The sequence below is a fragment of the Geospiza fortis genome, unplaced genomic scaffold (assembly GCF_000277835.1).
Source record: "Geospiza fortis unplaced genomic scaffold, GeoFor_1.0 scaffold70, whole genome shotgun sequence".
Lineage (NCBI taxonomy): Eukaryota > Metazoa > Chordata > Aves > Passeriformes > Thraupidae > Geospiza > Geospiza fortis.
In genome coordinates, this window is record NW_005054317.1 from 1,612,927 (window position 1) to 1,635,122 (window position 22,196).

The 22,196-nt window shown below is 42.1% G+C and overlaps 1 protein-coding gene across 9 annotated transcripts in view; it reads left to right on the plus strand.

The window, feature by feature from the left end:
• FOXP1 (forkhead box P1) overlaps nucleotides 1-22,196 on the plus strand; it is a 331,699-nt gene that overhangs the window by 266,671 nt on the left and 42,832 nt on the right. For all 9 annotated transcript variants that reach the window (XM_031056354.1, XM_031056357.1, XM_031056356.1 and 6 more), the window contains 2 exons: nucleotides 2,314-2,518; nucleotides 18,309-18,413. In XM_031056354.1, the coding sequence (XP_030912214.1) occupies nucleotides 2,314-2,518; nucleotides 18,309-18,413 (310 nt within the window). The remainder of the gene's footprint in view (nucleotides 1-2,313; nucleotides 2,519-18,308; nucleotides 18,414-22,196) is intronic.

A 22,196-nucleotide genomic window follows, 5' to 3' on the forward strand; every position in this document is an offset into this window, starting at 1 on the left:
CTTTCCCTATTTGCTTATTCTGGAAAATAAAAATAGGTGTCGGCTCATATGTTCTCATATCAATATGTTATCATCAACAGACAAGTCTATTCACTATTGTTTCAACTGAGTAAACAGTGTGTAAGGGTCAGCCCTGCTCACAGGTAATTGTTAGTGCGTAGACAGTCCTGTCAAGCGTGTTAGCTAAAAATACATCCCACACTGTCACTTTGCAAGGTGCTTGAAAATAATAGCCCCCACACAGCAAAACAGGACACGGGCTTGTGTACTGACCTTTTTCTTTGTTTAATTTGCTCAGAGGTTTAATTCCGGGGGACAAGTAATAATTGAATATGTCTAATAACTAAATGCTCATTTGGGACAAAATCCATCAAAATATAATTGGCATTTGGGGCTGATGAAAGGAAAATGACGTGGCTTTAGAGAAACGGATGTGTCCTAAGAATATCTGATCACTTAATGTATAAATTGAAGCCTCTTCCCTAATATATATTAATTGCAGATACTTAAGGATTTCAGCATTTTTTTTGTAGCAAACCGTTACCGGAGACCAACTGTTTTTGTTAATGCTACTCTGGGAAAGGCGGGGAAGGTTATTGGTCTGTCGTGCAATAATTTACTCCTCTTTGATATGCAAACGATCCACGGTGAATATAAAAAAATCCTATCAGACTCATTTCACAGTTCTTAACCACTTAGATTCTCTGGAGTCTATCGCCTCATTAGACCAGTGCTCTCCAAAGCTAGCATAATTAAAATCTTTAACAGTTTAGCAAAGTAAAGATGTTTGGCTGATCACGTTGAGATGATTATCTATCCATTGTATTCTAAATGACAAAAATAAATTAAATTTAGACCTTGGCATTTTTTATTATGTGTTTCAAATGAATATAATGCATACTGCCTTATTTTTTTTATTTCAGTACCTTAGGTTGGGCGAGGTACATGCCTGTGAGAGCTGCTGCTGTACACTCAGAAAATGGCAGGTTTCCTTAGGATAGCTCCAGAGCTACAACGTGCTGAAACAATGAACAGTCACCCAAACGATGAGCTGGAAGCACACTGATGAGAAACCTCTTTAAAAACACACAGACACTGGCTTATTATTATTATTATTTTTTCCCTGAATATTTGAGTGACGTGTCTCTACTGCTAATTTTTTCCCATGGCCTTCTCTGAAAGAGCACTGAAATAGTCTGCAGTGAGAGAAACTTGACTTGTTGGATCATGTCACAATCCAAAAGCATGATCTCAGCGTGAGCACATGGTTCACCTTCCATTTGGCCCATTGGAGTTTGCAGTTCTCACTTGCATCAGTTACTAAATGTTGTCTCCCTAACCCTGGTGTCCACTTTGGCACATTTAAAAAAACACAATTTTTTGTTATTATTTTTTCTTGAAGCTTATTTTCTGTTTTCATTTTTCTTTTGAATGGCTCATTAGCATCGATCTAAGAAATGACAGTAATAATAGTGTAACTTGTATAGAAAGTTATACAGTTTTTCGGTAGACACATCCATCAATTAAGTGAGCAGTTCGAGAAACCAAAATTAATGAGAAAGATAGGTGTGTTAATGAAATAATCATAGTATAATCAATTTGACTGTTAAAATTTGAAAAGCATTTCAGGAAGACAATATGAATTCATAATTTACGTCTAAAAGTGATTAATAAAAACTGTATTTAATAACAAAGCTATTTGTCATCATTTAAAACTTAAGCACAAAATTAGTCATGTTGTGGTTCATGTTGTCATAATAATAAAGCTGAGTATTTTTTTTCCTAAGACCTTCCATGTTTTTAATAATAGTTTTTAATAACTACTTTTGAAAGTAGTCACTTTCCTAAAAAAAAAAAAAAAGGCAAATAAATTGTGGAAAAATAAAGGAATTGAATTTCTTAGCTGAAATTAGAGTAGCTTGTGGCCACCTTTGCTTTCACCCTTGCTGTGGGCATGGGAGTGATTTTTGCCCAAACAGGGACTCTGAAAACGGGCCTTTGGTCTAAAAATTGCAAAAAATTACAATATTTAAGATGACATTTGGTGTAGGTGTGGTGTTGTGTGGATCCCTCTGCCCCACAGCCCGGATTTTGCATTCCATGAGTATTGCAGGTGTCACACCAGAGTGTAGCAGAGTCGTGCAGTGCAGTATTAACATTTAGTTATCAAAAAAAAAAAAAAATACATGCACAAAAACACACACAGGCAAAACTAACACTAGGCTTTGTTTACTGACTCTTTGATTTAATTACTGTTTGAAGACGGCCGAATTAGCTGTTAATTGATTTAATTATCCAATTTGTTTGTTTCAGGCATGATTCCAACAGAGCTGCAGCAGCTCTGGAAGGAAGTGACAAGCTCGCACACAGCGGAGGAGGCAGCCAGCAACAACCACAGCAGCCTGGACCTGTCCACCACCTGCGTCTCCTCCTCCGCGCCCTCCAAGACCTCCTTAATCATCAACCCACACGCCTCAACTAATGGACAGCTATCAGTCCACACTCCTAAACGGGAGAGGTAGGTGCCTGCAGGTTTTCCACCCTGAGCATCTGGGAGCAGCGTCCCGGAGCGATGGCGAAACGCTCGGGAGCGGTGGCCAAGCGCCTTGGCCTCGGTTTTGTCCTTCACATCTCGCTGTGTCTGGTGTTGGCGTGGTTGAATGGAGTCTCCACTGGGCAGAATGTGCTCCTTTTGTTCAGATCTTTATGGCTTGTTAATTGGATCAATGTGGGCACAATTAGCTAATTAGAAGTGCATTGGATAAGCGTATTGGGAAGTGTGAAGAAGCTGTTTTTTTTTTTTTTTTTTGAGTTTTGCATCACAGGTGGTGATGCTCTTGTTGTGCTTTGGGTTTACAGGCTGGAGGGGAGCAAGAAAATCTATTGGTCACTACAGTCCTCATTTTTCTACCAAATTTTGGTGCCTTATCTAACATATTTGCCTTTTTGTACTCTGTTTTCTCTGTTCTCACAAGACATGGTAGGCTTGAGTTCACCAGGTTTCTCTAAAACAAAGTGGCTTTTTTTCCTTTTTTTTTTAACCGCTGATAAAATTAGCTAACTGGTGTTGTTTGGCTTTTAAAAGTGTGAGTTAATTTATACTTGCTCGGCTTGCATTGTTAAAAGAAATGGCTTAAATCAGGGGTTGTCTGTTGACGTGCTTCTCGGCGCGGGCTCTGCTTTATTCCAGAGGATGCTTTATTGCAGGTTTGTTTCTTTACACCCCCAGATTTCACTGAGGCGTGTCTAACAACGTAACTTTTGCTTCTGGGGAGATAGACAGGCCCAGGCGCCGGGGCCGTGGGTGCCAGCGCCGGCTGCAGCCTCAGTGTCGCTGCCAGAGGAGGAGGAGGAGGAGGAAGGGTCTCGAGGAGTGGGTGCAGTGGGGAGGGCAGTGCTCCTTTGCATTCAGGAGAGTCCCTTTGCCCATCTAGAAACGTTACGGCAGACACTAGTGAAAGCTGGATTTTATGGAAACTGATGGCTTTGTCTTTCTGTCCTCCTTTCATTCATTAGAAAGAGGATAATGGAATTCTTAAGCCATAGAGTTTGTATTTCTGGTGGTCTGAAAGTAGATTGTTAGGGAAGCTATATAAATATCTCTTATATCTTTCTGATATTAAGAAAATAGTGCTGCTGGAAATAGATAGATTTTAAAGGAGAGCACACCCACTGTTGGAAGAAGTGCTGTGTGTGTAAGGCATCCTTTATATATCCATTGCAAGGACTTGTGTGGGAACATCAGCGAAAACCTTTATAATGATGTAAGTGCCAAGGACGTGGTTTTCATGAAGACTTACATGGGATACTAAAAAAAATTTGATGTTTATTAAACAATTAATTCCCTTTTTTCTGCATGTAGAACTGAACAAGATGGTTTTACGGCTTTTCAATAAATTTTTTATCTATGTTTTTCTTACTGAGTATATAAAGTAAAATCCCATGCAGCAAGATGGATCTTCTTTCACTGAATAGAGGCACGTGCTGCGTGCTAATGGCAGTCTAAACCAGGAAACAGATTCAGTTCAGTTTGAAATGCAGTGGAAATACAGGAATCTGTTCCGAAGTAAGAATTTTCTCTGTGTATAGTATTGAGCAGACCTGGAAATCCGTGTGTCTGAGTCCTGTAATTGTGGCCTGGAGGCAGCTGGGATCTACAGACAAGGTGATACACATGCTTTTATTAGTCAAGTTCCAGATTAATTAGGAAGGCATAAACATGCCATGGTATTGTTTGAGATTGTCTTAGTTAGGAAGACTAAATCCTCAGTGCTGGAATCAATACCTGTGTTATTGAGCTTGCCTTATACTTTTCTTGCATATCTGTTGAATTCTCTGAAATATCAAAATACAAAATAGGTATATTTAGGAATACAAATAAGAGGGCTACAGACTTTGCTTTGTCCTGCCTCTCTTTGGCGCATGGAAGCTTTATGCCATCCATTTGCTGCAGTGATTGAATTACATGTTTATCCATAAGTAGAGCAGGAGACTACAGGCAGGAGAATGCCTCCTGATGCACTTAAGGGTTTTGTTGCAGTCTCATCAGGCACCCTGGTGCCTGCCTGGATTTCATGTGACAGAGAAACTCCTCTTGGTGAGATATTTTGCACTGGTTTCCTTTCTGAAAGGATATTTATCTACAGGCAGGGAGTACCAGGTGGGGAGTGAGCAGAGAGGGGAGAGTTGCTGTGCTGTGCCATCACATGTATGTTTGAAAGCTCATAGAACGTGAAATTTCAGTGGGCTTGCAAAAGAAAGCACAGGCACAAGCAGGGGTTTAGTAATTTTTTGATTGCAAAAGTTAAGATTAGAAAAATCATGGGTCTGGTGGGAGCATGAGTTTGCTGGACTTCGAGTTAAATCCCTGTGTGTTCTTGTACCCATCTGGTTCAGCACAGCAAATCTAAGGAGACTTTTGGAGGCAGTCCCTGGCTCAGGCTCAGGTCAGATGGGGCTGTGGGAAGGGCTCACTAGGGAGGAATCAGCCCTTCCACCTCCCGTCACATAAGTCACAGCCCGGGCTGGCCAGGGAAGGTTTTTGACTTGTGGATTTCCCCTCATTCCTGCACTTTCTGTGCTAACCTTATGTTAGCTCTGATCGGATACAAGCAAGAGCTATTTATTTAGATTTAACCAACAATAAAAAGCACATAGTAAAATCTGTAAGTGTCCTAAAAGTTAAGCACAGCCACATCATAACGACTGCCCAGCAGCCATAAATAATCATATACAGGTAACATTAACTTTTAGGGTGTGCTGTAAAGCTGTTTTCAACCCCTTTCTCTTGGGCTTTTGAGAAGGAGTGGGCTGCAGGAGGCAGGTTGGTTATGTGGGAGTTACTATCATCACTGTCATCTCTGGCACATGTCACTGGGATAGTTCAGGCTGTGTTTAGGGGGTTCCTGCTCCCACAGGTCAGGTTGCCAGGCTGCTCCAGACCTGCGAGACAGGAGGCACCTGTGTTAGAATCAGCAGGCGAGCAGCAGATCTGCTCTGTATCTTGGGTAAAAACACATTCTGGTTATAAACAAGGGGTTTAAAATAGCAGGAGCAGTAGTCATTGGCTGCCTGGCGTGCCCACGCGTCGCCGTGCCGCCAGCCCAGACTGGGGTTCTGCACAGGCTGCAGGGACACAGCTCTGGTGACACTGGTGACACTGCCCACTGTGGGGCTGCTGTCCTTGGGGCCCAGTGACAGCAAAATTTCTCCTTGTGACTATCAAGCAAACAGCAGGTAGATGGCCAGAGTCACTCGGGACATCCAAAAAGCAAAAATCCGTTCAAAAGCAGGAGGCACCCTCCCTCCTGGGCCAGGGAACACTGTGGTGCTGCACTTGGATTCTGCATGCTCTGTGTGTATGGCTTCCCTGGGAATGAAACAATTCCAGCTATAAATAATGGGTTAATGCTTTCATTCATTTGGGCTTTAAATGTATATTACATCTATGCTTTTGTCCCACATTTCGCCCAGTTTCTGTAAGTAGCAGCAGCAGCAGCAGCTCTGGGGTTTGGTGCACAGCAATCTGTTAAGGAGATAAATAATCTGCTTTGGCATGACACTCCTACTCTCCTCTTTAATTTGTCTTACACAAGGAAAATTATAATTAAATCATTCAGGGTAAACCCTTGAGTGTAGAGAAGGAAAAAACACACTTTGGTAAAGATTGCCAATAGAGACCAACTTCCCTGTTGTGCCGTGCAGAGACATTTATCAATATTCAGCACTATTAAAGAGGGAACATTTCGTGTGATTTGTGAGGCGGATGCCAAAGCTCAAATCAAGGCTTGTTAAGATCCTTTCCCCATGCAATCATGGGCATTCAGCATCATTAGAATTCAGCACTGACTGTGTGTTTCATGCTTTGATTTTACTCAGACAATTTAATAATGTTTATTGTGCTGATTATATATATAAATTCACTCAATGCAATAAACATACCTCAGTCATCAGAACCCTAAGGGAAATATTTAGTTATAGATACTTGTATTCATTCAGGATAAGGGAAAGTGAGACCATCAACCAGCATGCAAACCTCTCATCATCTTATCAGCATTTGGGTTTCTTCAGTAACAAGCAGTTTTTCTCTACAGAAGTAAATAAATAAATAACAGGAGCCAGTTAAGTACATCTGCTGTGCTTAGAAATGTCAGGGACAGTACCCACTTTCCATCTTGTTCCACTGCATCTTACTTGGGAGAAACTTGATTATTTTCTTACGAAAAGCACCAAAACAAAGCAGGGGGATGCCCGGTCACTTCAAGTGGCTACTAACTGTAAAACCTGATAAACAGTGGGCATCCTGAAACCTGCATGCTTGGGAATATTCCCCACGTGGGTGGGTGTGGAAAACCAGAACAGGGCAGAATTCATCAGTGCTTTGCAGTGGGCACAGATTGCTCCAGTTTGGGCTTGAACTGGGAGGTCTGAGGCTGCAGTGGAGCTGTTGAACACCTTGTGCTGGTCCCATCCCCTGGTACCATCCTGTACTGACTGCAGCAGAGCCAGGAGAGTGAAGGCTGTACATAAACAAGTGAGTTAATGAAGGTCCAGACCTGTTAATTTAAGAAGTGCATCTGTTGTTTACCAGAAGTAAGGTGAAGAGTTGTAGTTAAAGGCTTCGTGTCCAAGAGACCTTTCTCCATCTGCCAGCAGTCCCATCTCTTCCCCTCATTGCCTTTATACCCTCTCCACATACACTTGAGTCTTGTCCTTCCACGTAAGCAAGCAGCCATCTCATAGGAAAAATAGATGGGATAAACAAGGGGATTTTAAAATTGCTTTTTCTTGCCAGCATGGCAGGAGGACAGGGTCTGGAGAAGGCTCTGAAGGGAAGTGAGGAATGGCATGGCAGACCATTGATCTGCTGCTTAGGCCTAATGCCTCGTGTTTTACTGTTGTTATCTTCCATGCCAGCTGATCCTCCATCAAAATCCCAAGGCCCTAGATGAGGGCATTAGGATTCAGCACAATTAAGAATTACAGACTTGGGTCCATTATTAATGCTTGGGATGAAACAGTTCAGCCTGTAGTCCATATGCTCCCAGGGCCCCATCCTCTCTTGGCCAGCCTCTCCACTTAGTCCCTGGCATTCATTCTGCACTGGTGCCAGCATCAGATCTGCTCAGCCGTGTCAGCTCCCCTCAGTTGCTCCCTACAACTGATTTTAAATCATTGTTTTTGACCATCACCAGAGTTACATTGGATTAGGTTGCCTCAGATCCATTCTCCCTTAAGAAATAGGTGTTCCTGGGCCCTTTCCTCCCAAGAGGTATTTAGCTGCTCCATGTGCTCAAACCTTATCAGGACCTTTGTGCTCTTACCCGTGGTCTGAGCAGCTCAAGTGCCTCCCATCCTTGCTGTGAAGCCAGGTTGGAGTGGGAGACTTGAGCCTGGATGGCCCAGCTGGGTATCTGATAAACAATCCTGCTTTTCACTTGGCTGCTGTCCTTCTCATTGCACCTGGAATGGCTGTGGGGCTGCTTGGGCTGTTGGTGACGATGACACTGTGACAGCAGGGCCCCAGCCTGGCCATCTCCATTTACTTTGTGCAGGTATAGCCCAAAGTGTCCCAGTGTCCGAATCCTTGGCACTCACTGCCCTGCCAAAGAAATGCCACCAGTTACTGAAGGCTTCCCTTTGAGTCACTCTTCTGTAATCAGCTTTGAAAAAACACCGGCTGTGACTCAGACCTGGGGCTGTTAATCTTCAGTTTTGAGCCTTATCAGGCACTTTTTATTGTTCGTGCTTTTCAGATGCGGGTGTGGAGCCTCCTGTGCGTCGCCCGCACCCACCGTCTGCCGCGGTGCTAAATCAGTTGTACAATTCCACTTGCTCCTCACTCTGCCCAGGAGCTCCTTCATCAGCTTCTCAGGGAATTCCTGCACTGAGCTAAAAGCAGCTTATTTTACTTGCTTTTCCCTAGGAAAGATGCTAAGTTAACCAGCCTGTGAATGTTTGATGTGGCCCCTGGCTGGAGCAGGGTGCTGGGTTTGATGCTTGGGAAGCTGCCCCAGCATCAGGGAGCTCCTGCACGCCAGCGTTTCACTCCTCTCTGGTCCTGTGTAATAACCATCAGTTGTACAACTCCAAACACTAAGCTAATGTATCAAAAAGCACTTAAAATAGATTGGGTGAGCCTTGGCAGACGCCTAACAGAACTCTTCCAAATTTTAGCATATGTATTGTTTTATTCCTCCATCTGGCCAACAGATCATTGTTTGATATCTGAGTGCTTTGCATATCTCCTCCCTTTTCTTGCAACTGAGATACTTACACGTGCATTTAATACAGCTTAATGCTATTTTTACATACCAGAGAAATAGCTGATGGCTTTCTGTTAATTGCATGCACTTTGCAGTTAAACTTTTACTAAAACATTCCTGTCTAAATACTTAAAGTCCAATGAAAATTTGTCCTCTTCTTTTATTAGAGGTGTTTATGTAGTACTCTTAAAAAGGGACCTGGTTTTCGTTTACTGCCCTGTGGATTTCTGTTTCTTTTTATTCCCTCCTACGTGCAAGTTGTCCTTCCTCAGAATTTGGTCGGGTCTGATTGTCCTGAAGAGCTGAGCAGGGAGCTGATAAAGAGCTGTGTTATTTTTTTAACATATATAGCAGAATCTGAGAACAGAAACACCCTTGAAAGGGCTGTAGAAGTAGAGGACTTAGGTGACTTTTGTGTGACTATTTTCTGTGCTGTTCAATAAAAATGGGGCAGTTAGTATGACAGCTGTTATATCATGTTATATCGTACTGCTAAGATATTGAGCAGCATTTAAAGTAAAACTCCACCATTAAACTGTATAAACTTTATCCGTTTCACTGTGGTTTAATGGAAAAAAATGAGTTTCTCAATAAAATGACATCATTTTTCCCAGGTTGTAATGTTCACTTTACAACTGTTTTTCTTTAATTCAATTTGTTTTACTTTACTTTTTCTTGGCATCTTTTTTTTTCTTGCAGTTTGGAGAGGGGGAAATCTCTTTTTGTAGAGCAGCTAGGTACTGCTCAAACCTCTCTTCCCTGCTTTTCCCTTCTCCTTGCTCCCTCAACATCTTGTGCTAATCTGAAGCTCTATTTTTGTCAGGCAGACACAGTTGTATTTTCAAAGTAGCGAGATGCACATTTAAATTTGGTAATCGGGATTTGTGGCTCTACCTGCTGCACTGTGAGGGGTGGGGGAAGGAGCCCAAGGAAAATTCATATTGCATTGCTTGCTGCTGGAGCAACGTTTGTGAAATGCCATGGGGTGTTTTTCTGTATAGCTGGTAGTGGTAGGTAGGAGGCCTGTAATTTCTTCTGTGTGATCAGGAAAACATATTATAAAGTAGATTCTTGTCACTAAAAGGATGGTATAAGCCCAGGCAGGGAAACTGCTAATATGTGTTACAGCTTGTCATTTTGGGCTGCATGAATAAAGAGGAGAGCTATTCCTTTGGGAGATGATCTCGGGAACTGAGCAGCAGATCCGCTAGCCAGCAAATTCTTTTTAACTGTAATTTTCCTTTTTGTGTATACTCAAAAATAACATCACGATGGGCCCTTAAAATACCATTTCATACACAGAGCACAATTTCCACAGCACAGGTGGTGCTAATATAGGACAGTCCCCTAGGCACTTGTCGCCAGGAGTTGTACAGCTTGTTCAGTGTCTGCATCCATATGGCAATCTGTCCCATTCATAGAAAGACATTGTAGCTGTGCCTGTGGGTGCTGTGGTCAATGTAGTGTAAAAAGTAGATTTTAACTCTCGGCAACCTATGTTCTGCTGTTTGTTTTATTGTAGAATCCAATTTATAACATGGGGGAAGAAAAATCAGCTCAGAGCAAATTCCAGAACAATCTGGCTGGCTGGGGTTTGTGTTTATTCTTGGAGCGCATGGTTAATCAGCAGGTGCACAGCCCTGCGCTCCGCGCGCTCTAATGAACAGTTTACAGGAAGTCTTGCTCGGAAGAAACATTTTCCTTGTTGTTTATACTGTGAATTAACTCAGAAGTTGCAAAGCTGTAAACGATGTTAGCTGGCCATGTATGTCATGCAAGTCTGTTCTGTACTTCTGGTCTTTTTCTGGCTTTCTTTCCCGCTGTTGCATCGTTTTCCCTGGGTGTGGGATGCTCTGACATGATGCTGAGCTTCTCTGTGCTCTGAGAGGGGCAAATCATGGCACAGAGGCTCTCCCAAAAAGCAGGGTGAAGCTCTAGTGTTGCCCAGCAGTTCAGATCTAACTGCATGAATATGATTTGTGGCTGCTCTGGTACCTATCAGTCCAATGCCAAGTGTTGTTCTGTTTTAGTGGGACTATTTGTTCTGCCTTTTAGTAAACACAAACAAATAGACCGCCTAGCACCTGCAGCAGCATATGATATTTACACTACCTGTATGATTCAGCACGCTTCCCTGGGGAAGCAGGCTTGTGTCCTCTGCATTTTAGTGCTTTTTCAAACAGCATTCTTCCAAGGGGAGAGCATGCAGCAGACAGAATGCAGTGCTCTAGCTGTAGTTCTCCCTTGGAATCATTATTTGTCTTAATTATATTTTTATAAACATTTCCCCAAGGGCACTTTGCTGCTGCTGCAGGGGTGTAGGGTGAGCGAAGGCCCCCCCAGCAAACTGCCAGGCTGTGTGTGATGTGACAGTCACCTTCTGCGCAGGTTTTGTTGTGCCTGTGGGACAGGGGTGAAAAATACTGACGTGAATAATCCCTGTTAATCATATTTGTTGACGTATCACCAGTTTATATAAGAGTGGAAGACTTGCCTCAACTCTAAATGTAACAGAATAGAATTTTGTTGAACAAGTACAGATCTTGTTTCTCAGTGTTTTCTTTTACTATAAATTCAAATGTTACAACAGAATATAAATTACAGTAAAATAAGGTTGGCAAACAGGATCTTTTTACAAAGTATGTATGTTCGTTGGTAATTTTACACCTCCATTTCAGTGAAGTCCAAGGTCTAATCCTGTGTTTTTATACTTGTGTGTGTTCTTAAAAGGGTTGCTGTATTGGGGCCAAAGCTTTGCCATTGCCACCTCCCTCTACCATGTGAATTGGGTGTGTTAGAGGGATGGGATTGCTGTGCTAAAAGTCAGTGTTAAAAAGAAAAAAAAAAAAAACAAACTAAAAAAAAGAAAACCGTGCAGAACATCCCCCCAGCCCCCAAAAACCCAAGAAAGTGGTTGGATCACATTTTTTTCCTAATTAAACGAAGATACTGAATCAATCCGTTTTAATCTGAATAAATTAGGAGACTGTTCAGAGAGGAATAAAATGAGATTTAGCAGGGATAAGTAGAAAGTAGCCCAGCTAGGAAATCAAAATTCCAAACTGCGGGTTTGACATGACACGTCAGCTGCTCAGCATCGGTTGTGTGGGAAATGGCTGAGGCATAATCGGGGTTGAGAAATTAAGGTGGGACACTCTGTGCCATGTCAGTCAAAAAGGTAAATGCAGTCATGGGAGGCATAAACATGCATGTTGCATCCGAGTCCTTTTTTTTTTTCCTGTTCTACTTTATGCAGAACCAGTTAAACCACATTGAGTGTGATGTACAATTGGCCACTCTCTTGCAGAAAGGATAAAGGGAAGCTAGAGCAAATATAGAGGAGAGCAGCTAGGATGATAAAGGAGTTGGAGGGAATAGGCTATGAAGACAGATTAAAAGGAATTAAAGATCTACACCCTGGAAAAATAGAGGCTCTAGGAGGATATGATTATGGTATGTAAGTACATGAAGTGATGCTACAAAGAAGAAGAAGGAAAAAATTGTTCTCATTAGTTAGCAGTGCTGGAATTTAAAATCCGGCGTTTCAAATCGTGTGTGTCTGGGTATATTTGATGTACTTTTCACCACAGTACCTAGGCACAAGGTTGAAATAAAAAAATAAAGAGTTTTAAATCATAGAGAAACTCGTTAATTCAAATGCAGGAGTGGAATTTGTACCAGAGATAAGTGATGGATTTTTTGCAATGGGCATTTCTTTTAAATGCTCTAGAAATACATTTAATTTCTCCAAGGAAGGGATGTAGGGCAGTGACTGTCCAGGCCCTGTGGCAGTTTCCCTGCAGGGCTGGAAGAGGGACTGCCACTGGAAGGAGAATGTGTTAAAGTGCTGGAGGGTCATAACGTTGATTAATAATCCAGACCATCAGTGGATAGATCAAAACCAGAAGATGATGCTTATAATTATCCAGTCTGGTTCTGCTCTTTGCAGTGAGGGTGGGGGTAGAAGGGAAGGGGAATGTCAGCCAGATTTTGTCTTAGTCTTGCTGCAGATTCTCCAGTGTTCTCCTTGCAGAACGAGAATTTAGGGAATGGTGCCACAAGAGGGATAAATGGAGAGCAGTGATTTGGAGAGCAGAGGTGGCCTCGTGTTACAGCAGCACTGCTGTTTCCCTTCTTATGCTACAGGAGTACACAAGTTAGTGCACACCGATTAGAAGAGAGGATTTCAGCCTGTGGGCTGCAGTTTTAACTTGATTTGTCTTAAATTGGTGTAGTCATTTAAAATGTAATATAACCTCTTGTTACTTCCAATAGGGCTTGATGTAAAACATGAGCCGGTTCTAGTCCTAGGTCTGGACATGGACTATAGTAGTGAGGAAGAGGAGAAATGCTCCTCTAAAAAGCATCCAAAAATTTGCAAGCTAGTTGTAGAAAGAGCTGTCACTGACCACTGACATCAAATTCCAGCTCTCCTGCATGCCCGTGACCTTCTGCTAAGCTTTATCCAGTGGTGGAGAGGCATCATCCTGCCCAGACTGCCCCCTGTATAGATCACATATCTGCTTCCTGGGCTGTTTCTGAGGCTTGAACAGGAGCATGAGTATCTAGAAGTTGGTTTTTTTGGGTTTTTTTTTTAGTTATTGGTTGGGGTTTTTTAATTCACAGTTTAGAGAGGAAAGAGGTGCTGTGCCACCTTACTAAGAATTTGAAGGGATTTTCACTGGTGGAACTTCACTGCAAAACACATTTTTGCATCTGTGTTCAGTTGATTCTCTCATGAAGGCAGGAACTTGCACTTGAGTACAGTTTGTACAATGATTTAATCATTACTTCTTCCGTTTCATTTTAAAATCAGTTACAGTGAGTGTTTCTGACTCAGATAATTGTGACTTTTTCGGCAGCCTTACTCTTTCAGTGCCTTTTGATGAGCTTTAGAGCTCACCAAGCAGTCACAACTCTGGGAGAGCCGTGTTGCTTCCCAGCTGTGTGTCTTCTTCTCCTGTACAGGACCAAAATTGTGGCATTTTGCTTCACTGGCTGTGCCATTTAAATCAGAGAGAGGGGGAATGTGGTGTGAGACAGAGCCCCATGCTCCTGCCTGGGCTGTACACAGATATCAGTTTCATGGCAGCTGGCAAAGATGAGGTCACTTCCCAATGACCCTGAGGAATAAAGTAAAATTAAAAAGGCAGTTCTGCACTTTGTGAGGGTGCTGTGCTTCAGCTCCTTGCAGGAGGAAAGCAGGAGATGTGGTATTGATTTTTCAGCATGCAGGTGGCTCAGGCGTGTTCTGAGCTCTGTTAGAACGTGAGCAAATGCTTCATAAATGTAATAGAAAGTCAAGGATGCTTCTCTACATCACTGACTTCCCCCAGTGTTTTGGCAAAGATCATTGGCCCAAGCAGATGTGGAAGAAAGAGAGTGGAATTATGAAGTATGTGTCAGCATCATGAATATTTAAAATATGGTCCACTGTGTGGCAGAAGCACAGACACTGAGGCTTCTGCTTAGCTGGATTGTATCTACCTATGACTTCTTAGCTAGTGGGTATACAAACACAGTACTGAGTTCCATCCAGTTCCCAGTGGTTAATAAATAGGGATTGAATGAAACCATTTAAAGAGCACGGGGAGCTTTCATGCCAGGGTTTTGGTCACTGCTTTCCCCAATACCCAGCATGTTCCCATCTCACTTTGGGGTGTCATTTTTACTGTCCATCAGCACTTGGCTTTCTCTGGTGTCTCTGTCTCCTGTGCTGTTGTGTCCCAGAGTGTGGTTCTTCCAGGGTGCTGTAGCGCAGCAGGTGTATTCCAGAAGGTGAGTGGCTGGCAGGAGTGGGCTGTGCAAGTACAGCCATCGCTGTAGGAATGGGAGGTGAAGTTGCTACCAGACCCTCTGGAGATCCTTGGGGTTATGGGGCAATGTAGGGGGAAGAAGGAAGAGGTTAAATTTCCTCTCCTCTAGCCAGCAAGCCCAGACAAGCTGTGGAAGTGCCTGTCCCTTTTCCCTTCCCCTCTGTACTGGAAACAGAGCTGGAAGCAGCAAAAAATAAGTGGACACTTACACACTTTTCAGTCTCGTACATGGATTTTGTTATTCTCTTGTATGTCCTGAATAAGTGACTTACGCAAGACATTTCACTTGCCAGTGTTCTTTGCTGTAGTTCAATGTAATAATGCATCACTATTGCATTATTTGGATGTAATTCTATTGCATTAACTACTTTTTATGCAAGTACCTTACGAAGAGAAAGAAACCCCATGTTGTCTTGAATTTACGTCATTTATTCCTTCAGTACTTCGAAAATTATGTCTTGTTATAAAATGATTTCCACTAACTGGTGTTGCATCACCAGTACCCCACCATGAATATGCATTCCTGGGAAGGAGAGAGTGACAGAAACAAACACCTACTCTAATGTGTCATTAGAAATCAAACAGACCTAAAACTTGCTTCTGCTTGCCAATGCTCAGATCTTCTAAAAGTCTGTCTCCGGCAGCGAGACCTAGGATGCATCCAGAAGCTGTGCTTGTGTGCAGGCAAAATATCAGTGAACAGTTTCAGATTATAGGTTTGCATCATGCTCACAAAGCTGTTTATTTATGTACAGGATTAAAATCTTCTTTTTCCACCTCTGTTTGGCCAAACACAGTGAGTACTTAGATCAGTTCAACAGAGTTCTCCATTCATTTCCACTGGCTGTATCCTTTGTGCGTTACATCCGCCTCTGTATAAACCCGCTCTTTGTTTTGTTTTGAGGTGCTTCTTCAGGCTCTATCAGGGAACAAGTGGCAATCTATAATATCTTCAAAAGTGGGATGGATAAAATAGCAGTAATCTGATACTGACACATAAAGGTCACCGAAAGGCATGGCTGAAACCCCCCCGAGCAGGATGGGAGTTGCTGCCTTCGGAATGGCACAGTGCCTGCAGAGAGGGCTGGCATTTGTCTTTCAGGACTGAGAGGTTTTTTTCCTCTTTGAAATGTCTTATTTTTGGTAAGTTGAAGTAGTTCCTCTTCTTGGTTGAATGGCAGTGGAAGCTCTGCGTAGGTGTTAAGCGTGTTACGCGTAGCATCGAGTTAGCAAAGTGACCTTTTAAGTTCCCATTTACAGTCAGCACCAGCCTTTATGGTTATTGACAGCACGAGCCTTTGACATCCTGAGCATCATTTAGAGTTTGATATTGTCTTGGTCATTCCATCATTTTCTTTGGACACAATACCAGGGTGTCACGTCCTGCATAGTTTGTCTTGTCTTGTGCAAGTTCCCTGGAAAGAAAAGAGATTTGCACTTGGATTTAAAAAATAAATACAAATCTCAGTAGGGCTCTTTCCGTGTACTTGGCCATGGCCTTTAGGCTCTCACAGAGAAACTTTAAAAATCCTGCTGGGGGTTTAAGCCATGTGACTCCTGTTGATATTATAATGAGATTTACAGTGCTTAAACCCCATGGGGGACTGACTCCTTACTTGGCCATCACAAGTCCCAGTGTGTGGGTAACATGCGCTGGGTAGATTCATACATTGCTTCACTGCTTTTTTCTTTTTTTTTTCCTCTTTTTTTGTTCTTCCAAACACGCTGAAATCATAACTCTCATATGTAGTCTTTATGGATTTTAATGGAGTGTTAACATGAAAGCCTCCTGTCTCACCCTTTGCTGTATCCAGGTATAGAAACAGATGATAAGCCCCATTATTTTCTGAATTTTCAGGTGTATATAGAGGATGTTTGACCATATGCCTCTGGCTTGGGTGCATGATGTTCTTCAGCCATTCTGCCTCTTCCTTAGCTGAGGAAATGTGTGGCTCAGGATTTTTTTTTTAATTTCCTTGCAAATAATGCATTGGTTCCTTAGTTCTTTTAAAAACTTTATCGAGATCCTCCTCACTTGAACATTTTTTAAAATACTGATTCAGCTAAACCAGTATAGTATTTGTATATAGAGAAGGCCTTTGTAAGGCTCTTCACCTACTGTTGGTTTTTTTAGGAAATTACCTTGCACATAGATATATTTATGCTTGAAAGACTATTTGTAAACAGCCAAAAAAATTATATTAATGAAATAATTAATTAGGTTCATGTAAAACTCATAATACCTTTTCTAGTCAGTACTTTTTAAATTATTTTTTCAATGTAAAGTAATTTTTAAAAGCACCTTCAGTAATCAGTCAAAAGTGGCATAATCTGGGCAGGAATTTCTCTTCCAACTAATATGTGCTTGGGATGACATCTCAGGAGTGTATTTACAGGGATCTGGCTATCCAGTGCATGTGAAATAATACAGGAACACAATTTTGTCAGAGTGCACAGACAGATAATATTACAGAAGAAGAATAAACAGCATTTCCAGGTGTGTGTAAAAGTAAAATGACAAAAAGTAGGCATTTATCCATAACGTTACCTGTAATCCAGGATGAAGCAAGTCATAAAAGCCACACCTAGATGCTGGTATGTGTTCATATCCTTTGTGTATGTTTGAAGTCCATAATACAGCACAGACATACTGTAGCAAAAAGATTTGCCATGAAAAATAGATACGCGTGTGAGCATAAAATAGAGATTTCAATATTATTTTGACATTTTGATTTTAAAGTCATTTAAGGTTATGGAGATTGTTGCAAAAAAATAATTCCTTTCCTTAGGAAGTTTCCATGCAGAAGTTGAATAAAGAAGATATTTTAGAATATGGTTCATCAGTGAGTGCAACAGATACATTTCCCTGAGCACCACATGGCCTGGATCAAAGCATCTCATGACTTGGATCAGTGCAGCCAAATCATTACGTATTGATTGGAATCCCGCTGAAGGATTAACCCCTTAGTGCTCATATGAATTTTTTGCTTTAACCCTGGGTTCAGTAGTTAGGAGGCTCTGTGACGTTCCTGCCCAATCTTAGGCAAAGTTAATAGCCCCCACTAACCCCTCGTGCTGAGGAATCCTTTGATTGCATGCCCCCTATTCTTTATGGTGAATTTTGCATTTGAAAATACGTCTCAAATCTTCTTTCTTGGGATGTAAGTGGGCTGTATTTGTGCAGTGAAACAGCCTGTAAGAAGAAAAAAAACAATCAGAAAAAGCCCCAACCTAGTAAATAAATAACATGGTGGGACAGCCAAGGCTGCAAATTTGATGCTTTCCTTTCTGTAGCCATGAGGAAAGCCTCAGGTCCGGCTGTGTTGTAGTGTAATGGGACACTGCTGTATGGAGATGACTTCTCGATGAAGTTGAGTTGTAAATATGCAATGTTCATAAATTTTTTAGCAAAATATCAAGCAGGATATTAAGCAGGTCTGTCAAATGATTTCTCCCCCGTCCGTGTTAATTTAAATTCTTTACAAACCTCTTAATTAATGAATGAAATGTAGGAGGATAGCTAAGTAAGAATGACACATGTTTCACACTGCAAATGGTATTTAATTCTGTTTTGAAAAACCATGGGCAAGAGTCAGCGGGTACCATGAGATGTTGGGGATGCTTCAGGATCTGGTGGTTGCTGCTCTTTAGGAGTCTTTGTGAGGATGAATTGTAGCAGTACCTTCAGTTTACAGCACTTGTTCTCTGTTCTCTTTCTCCCCTGCAGTTTACCCCACGAGGAGCACTCACACAGCCACCCGCTGTACGGACACGGCGTATGCAAATGGCCGGGCTGTGAAGCAGTATGTGAAGACTTCCAGTCCTTCCTAAAGTAAGGATGGTTTTTTTGGCACTTGCATTGTACAGAAAGCATGCCTTGAAATTCTGTGTGCTGTCACTCACCCTGGGCCTGATGCAAAGCCCATTGAAGTCAACAGAGAGCTCCCTTTCACTTCAGTGGCTTTTGGATCAGGCTCAAGAACGTTTTAACAGGGGATAGTAAATTAGCCCCATGGGGAAATTATGGTCTTGTTCAGTGTATTGCTATAAAATAGCGTTTGCAGTTCCGTAGCTTTTTTTTTTTATTTTATTTAAATAATTTTTAAGTTGCAGTATCGATCATGTAAATAATAAAACCTTGTTTTAACCTTGATTTCACTTTAATTTAGAAATCTAGTCTTAAATTAACTCCATAATTGAACAGAGAATTGCAGAACATCACGTGAAATTTAATTTATGTCAAATAAGTAACTAATGAACAAAGTCTACACTACTAAAAATAAACTATAATTATATTAATTGGGCCCCTGCAGTTTGCTGCAGACCTTTTCCTTGCTGCCAAAGAACACAATTTTACACATTGCATAAACAGTGCATTATGGACTAGTGTGTGGTAGTGCGTGCATCCCGATGCAGGGAAGGACCTCAGAGCCCTAATAGCTTGCACATGGCTGCTCCACAACTAAACCATCAGCCTCACCCCTGTTCCCGTCACAAAAGAGTTCTTTGTCTGGGTAGGACGCCAGGTACACACGTGCTGTGGGTGCATCCAGGTTGCTGAAGGTTTGTCCCTGATCTTTGCTCAAGTTCTGTGGCTGGTTACTTGTAAGATCACTAAAGACCAGCCACTCAAGCAGTGTTTGTGATTTAAATGCACAAAGGGACAAACTTTTCTCCCATTTAGAGTAGTCATCTCGTGAAGTTAGTCCACATAAATGCATGAGGTTCTTCAGGATGAATAAGTAGACTTACTCCCAAAAGGTTCAGCTATACCTGCTGTTTCTAGGGTGGTTCCCTGGATTTTTATGTGAGGGAGGGAAGGGCAAAAGCAAGCAGAGAATGTTTGTTGGGTGATGTTAGATGATACAGATAGGGTTTTGCTCTCAGAACAGAATGGACCGGTTGTGGTTCCACTGGCAAAACCCTCCTGAGTTCGTAGGAGCGGAGTTGGTCCTACTATAAACATGTATTACAAGTGAGGAATAGTACAGTAATGAGAAGGTTCTCATTACAAGAGGATTACAAAATAAGAAGGTACTAGTCATAAATTTCCATGAAGGGTGGCCTCATTCCTTGTAATTCATCCTGTTGTTCACTTAAGTGAAATAAATGCTAATCTTGCCATACTTGCCAGCTCATTTATATTCATATGCCATACTATAGCATTTAGACCTTTAAAACAATTCTCAATTTACTGCTGTAAGTGCAAGGGAAAGGTGCTGTGGTAGCCTTAGATAGCAGAATAAAGTGTGTGGTCACATATGGTCAGATTGTGCCACCTTTGCTTCCTGTGCTAGTCCTGTGTTCCAGGTGAGAGCTTTCAGGAAGATTCCATAAGAATCTTGAGTGGTCTGCTTGAGGTGGCCATGCATAGAAAACACAGCTCTTAATCACAAGCATGGAGGCAGGGCTGGTTTTTTATATGGTATTTTGGAGGTGTTTCAGTACACAGACCCAGTCCACCAGTTCACCTGGAGGAGATAACATGCAGCAGTCAGTAATTAGGAATAACCGGCAAACTGTCACCAGCCCAGGTTGGACTTGAAGCTGCTCCATCAGTTCTATTTTTTTTCACTATCAGTCTAGCTTTTGTCTCCATTGAAAGCTTTCAACAGAAATATTTTGTGTGAGCTTTCTAAACTTATCACCTAAATTTTCTCATCCAAATGCTGCAGTGTCCAAAGTCTTACTGTTCAGAGTGATATTTAACCCAGAACAAATGCAGAAATGGATATCCCTGAGCAGTGTATTGACACTGTTAAGAAGTGAGTGTCACTTCATAAAATGCTGTAGCCTTCCATGTCTCCTGTGGAGCATCTGTCCTTAAAATTATGTTGCCTTAAAATTATGTTTATCAGAATTCATTACTCAATGAAAAGATAACAGGTAGATGGTTGAAGTTTCTTTCTGATGCTTGTGTAATCTGTGACACTCTTTTGATGGCCCCCTCAAGGGAAAAGCCCTTGTTTACCAAGTGAAATACAGCCTGTGTATCGAGTATTGCTTAATTTCACTTACCTTGTGAAAAGGCAAAAAGAAGTTGTATGTGGAATGAAGGCCCTGTATGCCAATAAAATGATTCTTCAGTTAAGGGAGAAAAAAGGACTCGCAGGTCTAAAACATGGTTCATTTCTTTTCCTCCTGAGGAAGAAATATCATAACTGTTGGTAAATCAAAACCAGAGATTTGACACTCTTCTGTGATCATTCTGTAGTGTTTGTTCCCAAGGTGAGGTACACCACAGGGCCCTTGATTTCAAAGATAAATACTGTACAAATAACGATCCTAGTTGTCTTTCACTCACAGCCAACAGGAGGATGCTTATCAGAACCAGCAGATACACGGGCTATTGTACGCATTTATTTCCCTGTTTCTTTTTGAAATAAGTTGCAGTTTTAGCAAGTCGTTGTGTTGTGTTTCTGTTTCGAATCCATCAGCCATTGGTTATCATGTGATGCGTTATCAGTCAGAGCTAACTGATAGCAGCAGGGGCTGCTGCTCTGCCTAATGAAGCAGCAGCACCCTGCATGCTCCAGAGCACTCCCTGAGCCTAAAAACAAAAACAAGTCCAGTCTCAGGGCGGTGACCCCGTGGCCTCTGCCAGGCTGCAGGGAGCAAGGTGAGGGCTGGAGGGTGCACACGTGTCTGGCCTGTTAACCAGGGCCCTTCTCACAGGCGGGAAAGGAGCAATTAGTAGCACAGAGCGACTTTCCTGCAAAATTGACTATATCCTTGATTTCATTTGCATGTGTTTAAAGACCGTGGAAGATAGGAATATATACCCCTTATGCAGCAAGTTGTTCAGGAAATCCCGGGTGGAGGGAGGGTGGTTTATTCAGCAGGGTAGCCAGGGCAAAAAATTCAGAAGGCTGAATAGGGTTTTATTATTCCTCAGCCCTCCCTTTTTTTTTCCCCTATAATTTGATTGTGGGTTAGACGTGTTTTATCCTGGCTGTAGCATTTTTAAATCAAATATATTCTTTAAAAGAAAGGACATAGACCTTTGGAGAGATGTAGCAGTCCCGTGTTGCAGTGATGCTGGTAATCTGCTTCATGTGCATTTAACTTTGATGAAATGAAGGGGAGTTTATGTGAAAGAAACTACTAAGTGCACTCTGTAATGTTTTCACAAGTGTTTTTATCATGGTAACATCTTGTTTACTTTAGTTGCCTGCCTAAAACTACTTGGAACATGTTAAGAAAACATTTCGAGAAAGCTTCTACAAAGAGGCTTTTGTTTAGCAGCAACTGTGAGACTGCTCGGCTCACAAAGGTGTTAACTTTCAACCCCTTAAGCACTTCCACATGAAATTCCAGCAACTATGTTTGTGGTTTTGGAAAAACAAAGTGTATATTAAAGAAACCAGGTATATGCTAATACATGTTGAAGTAGGCCGGAAATCATAAATTGTTTCAAAGGCATTAATTGCGCTCGTTTTGCATGGCAGAGCGTTCTGCACTGAAATCATCCGCACGGCGCGGACTGTTTAATCGCACAGGCAGCGAGGGCAGGGAAAGGCCGGGCTCCGGGTGGGTGTTTCGGGTTTCTGTAGGGCCGGCGGGACCCCCCCCGGCAGGGGGAAGCTGCGGGATCGCGGCCCCGTCCCGTACGGGG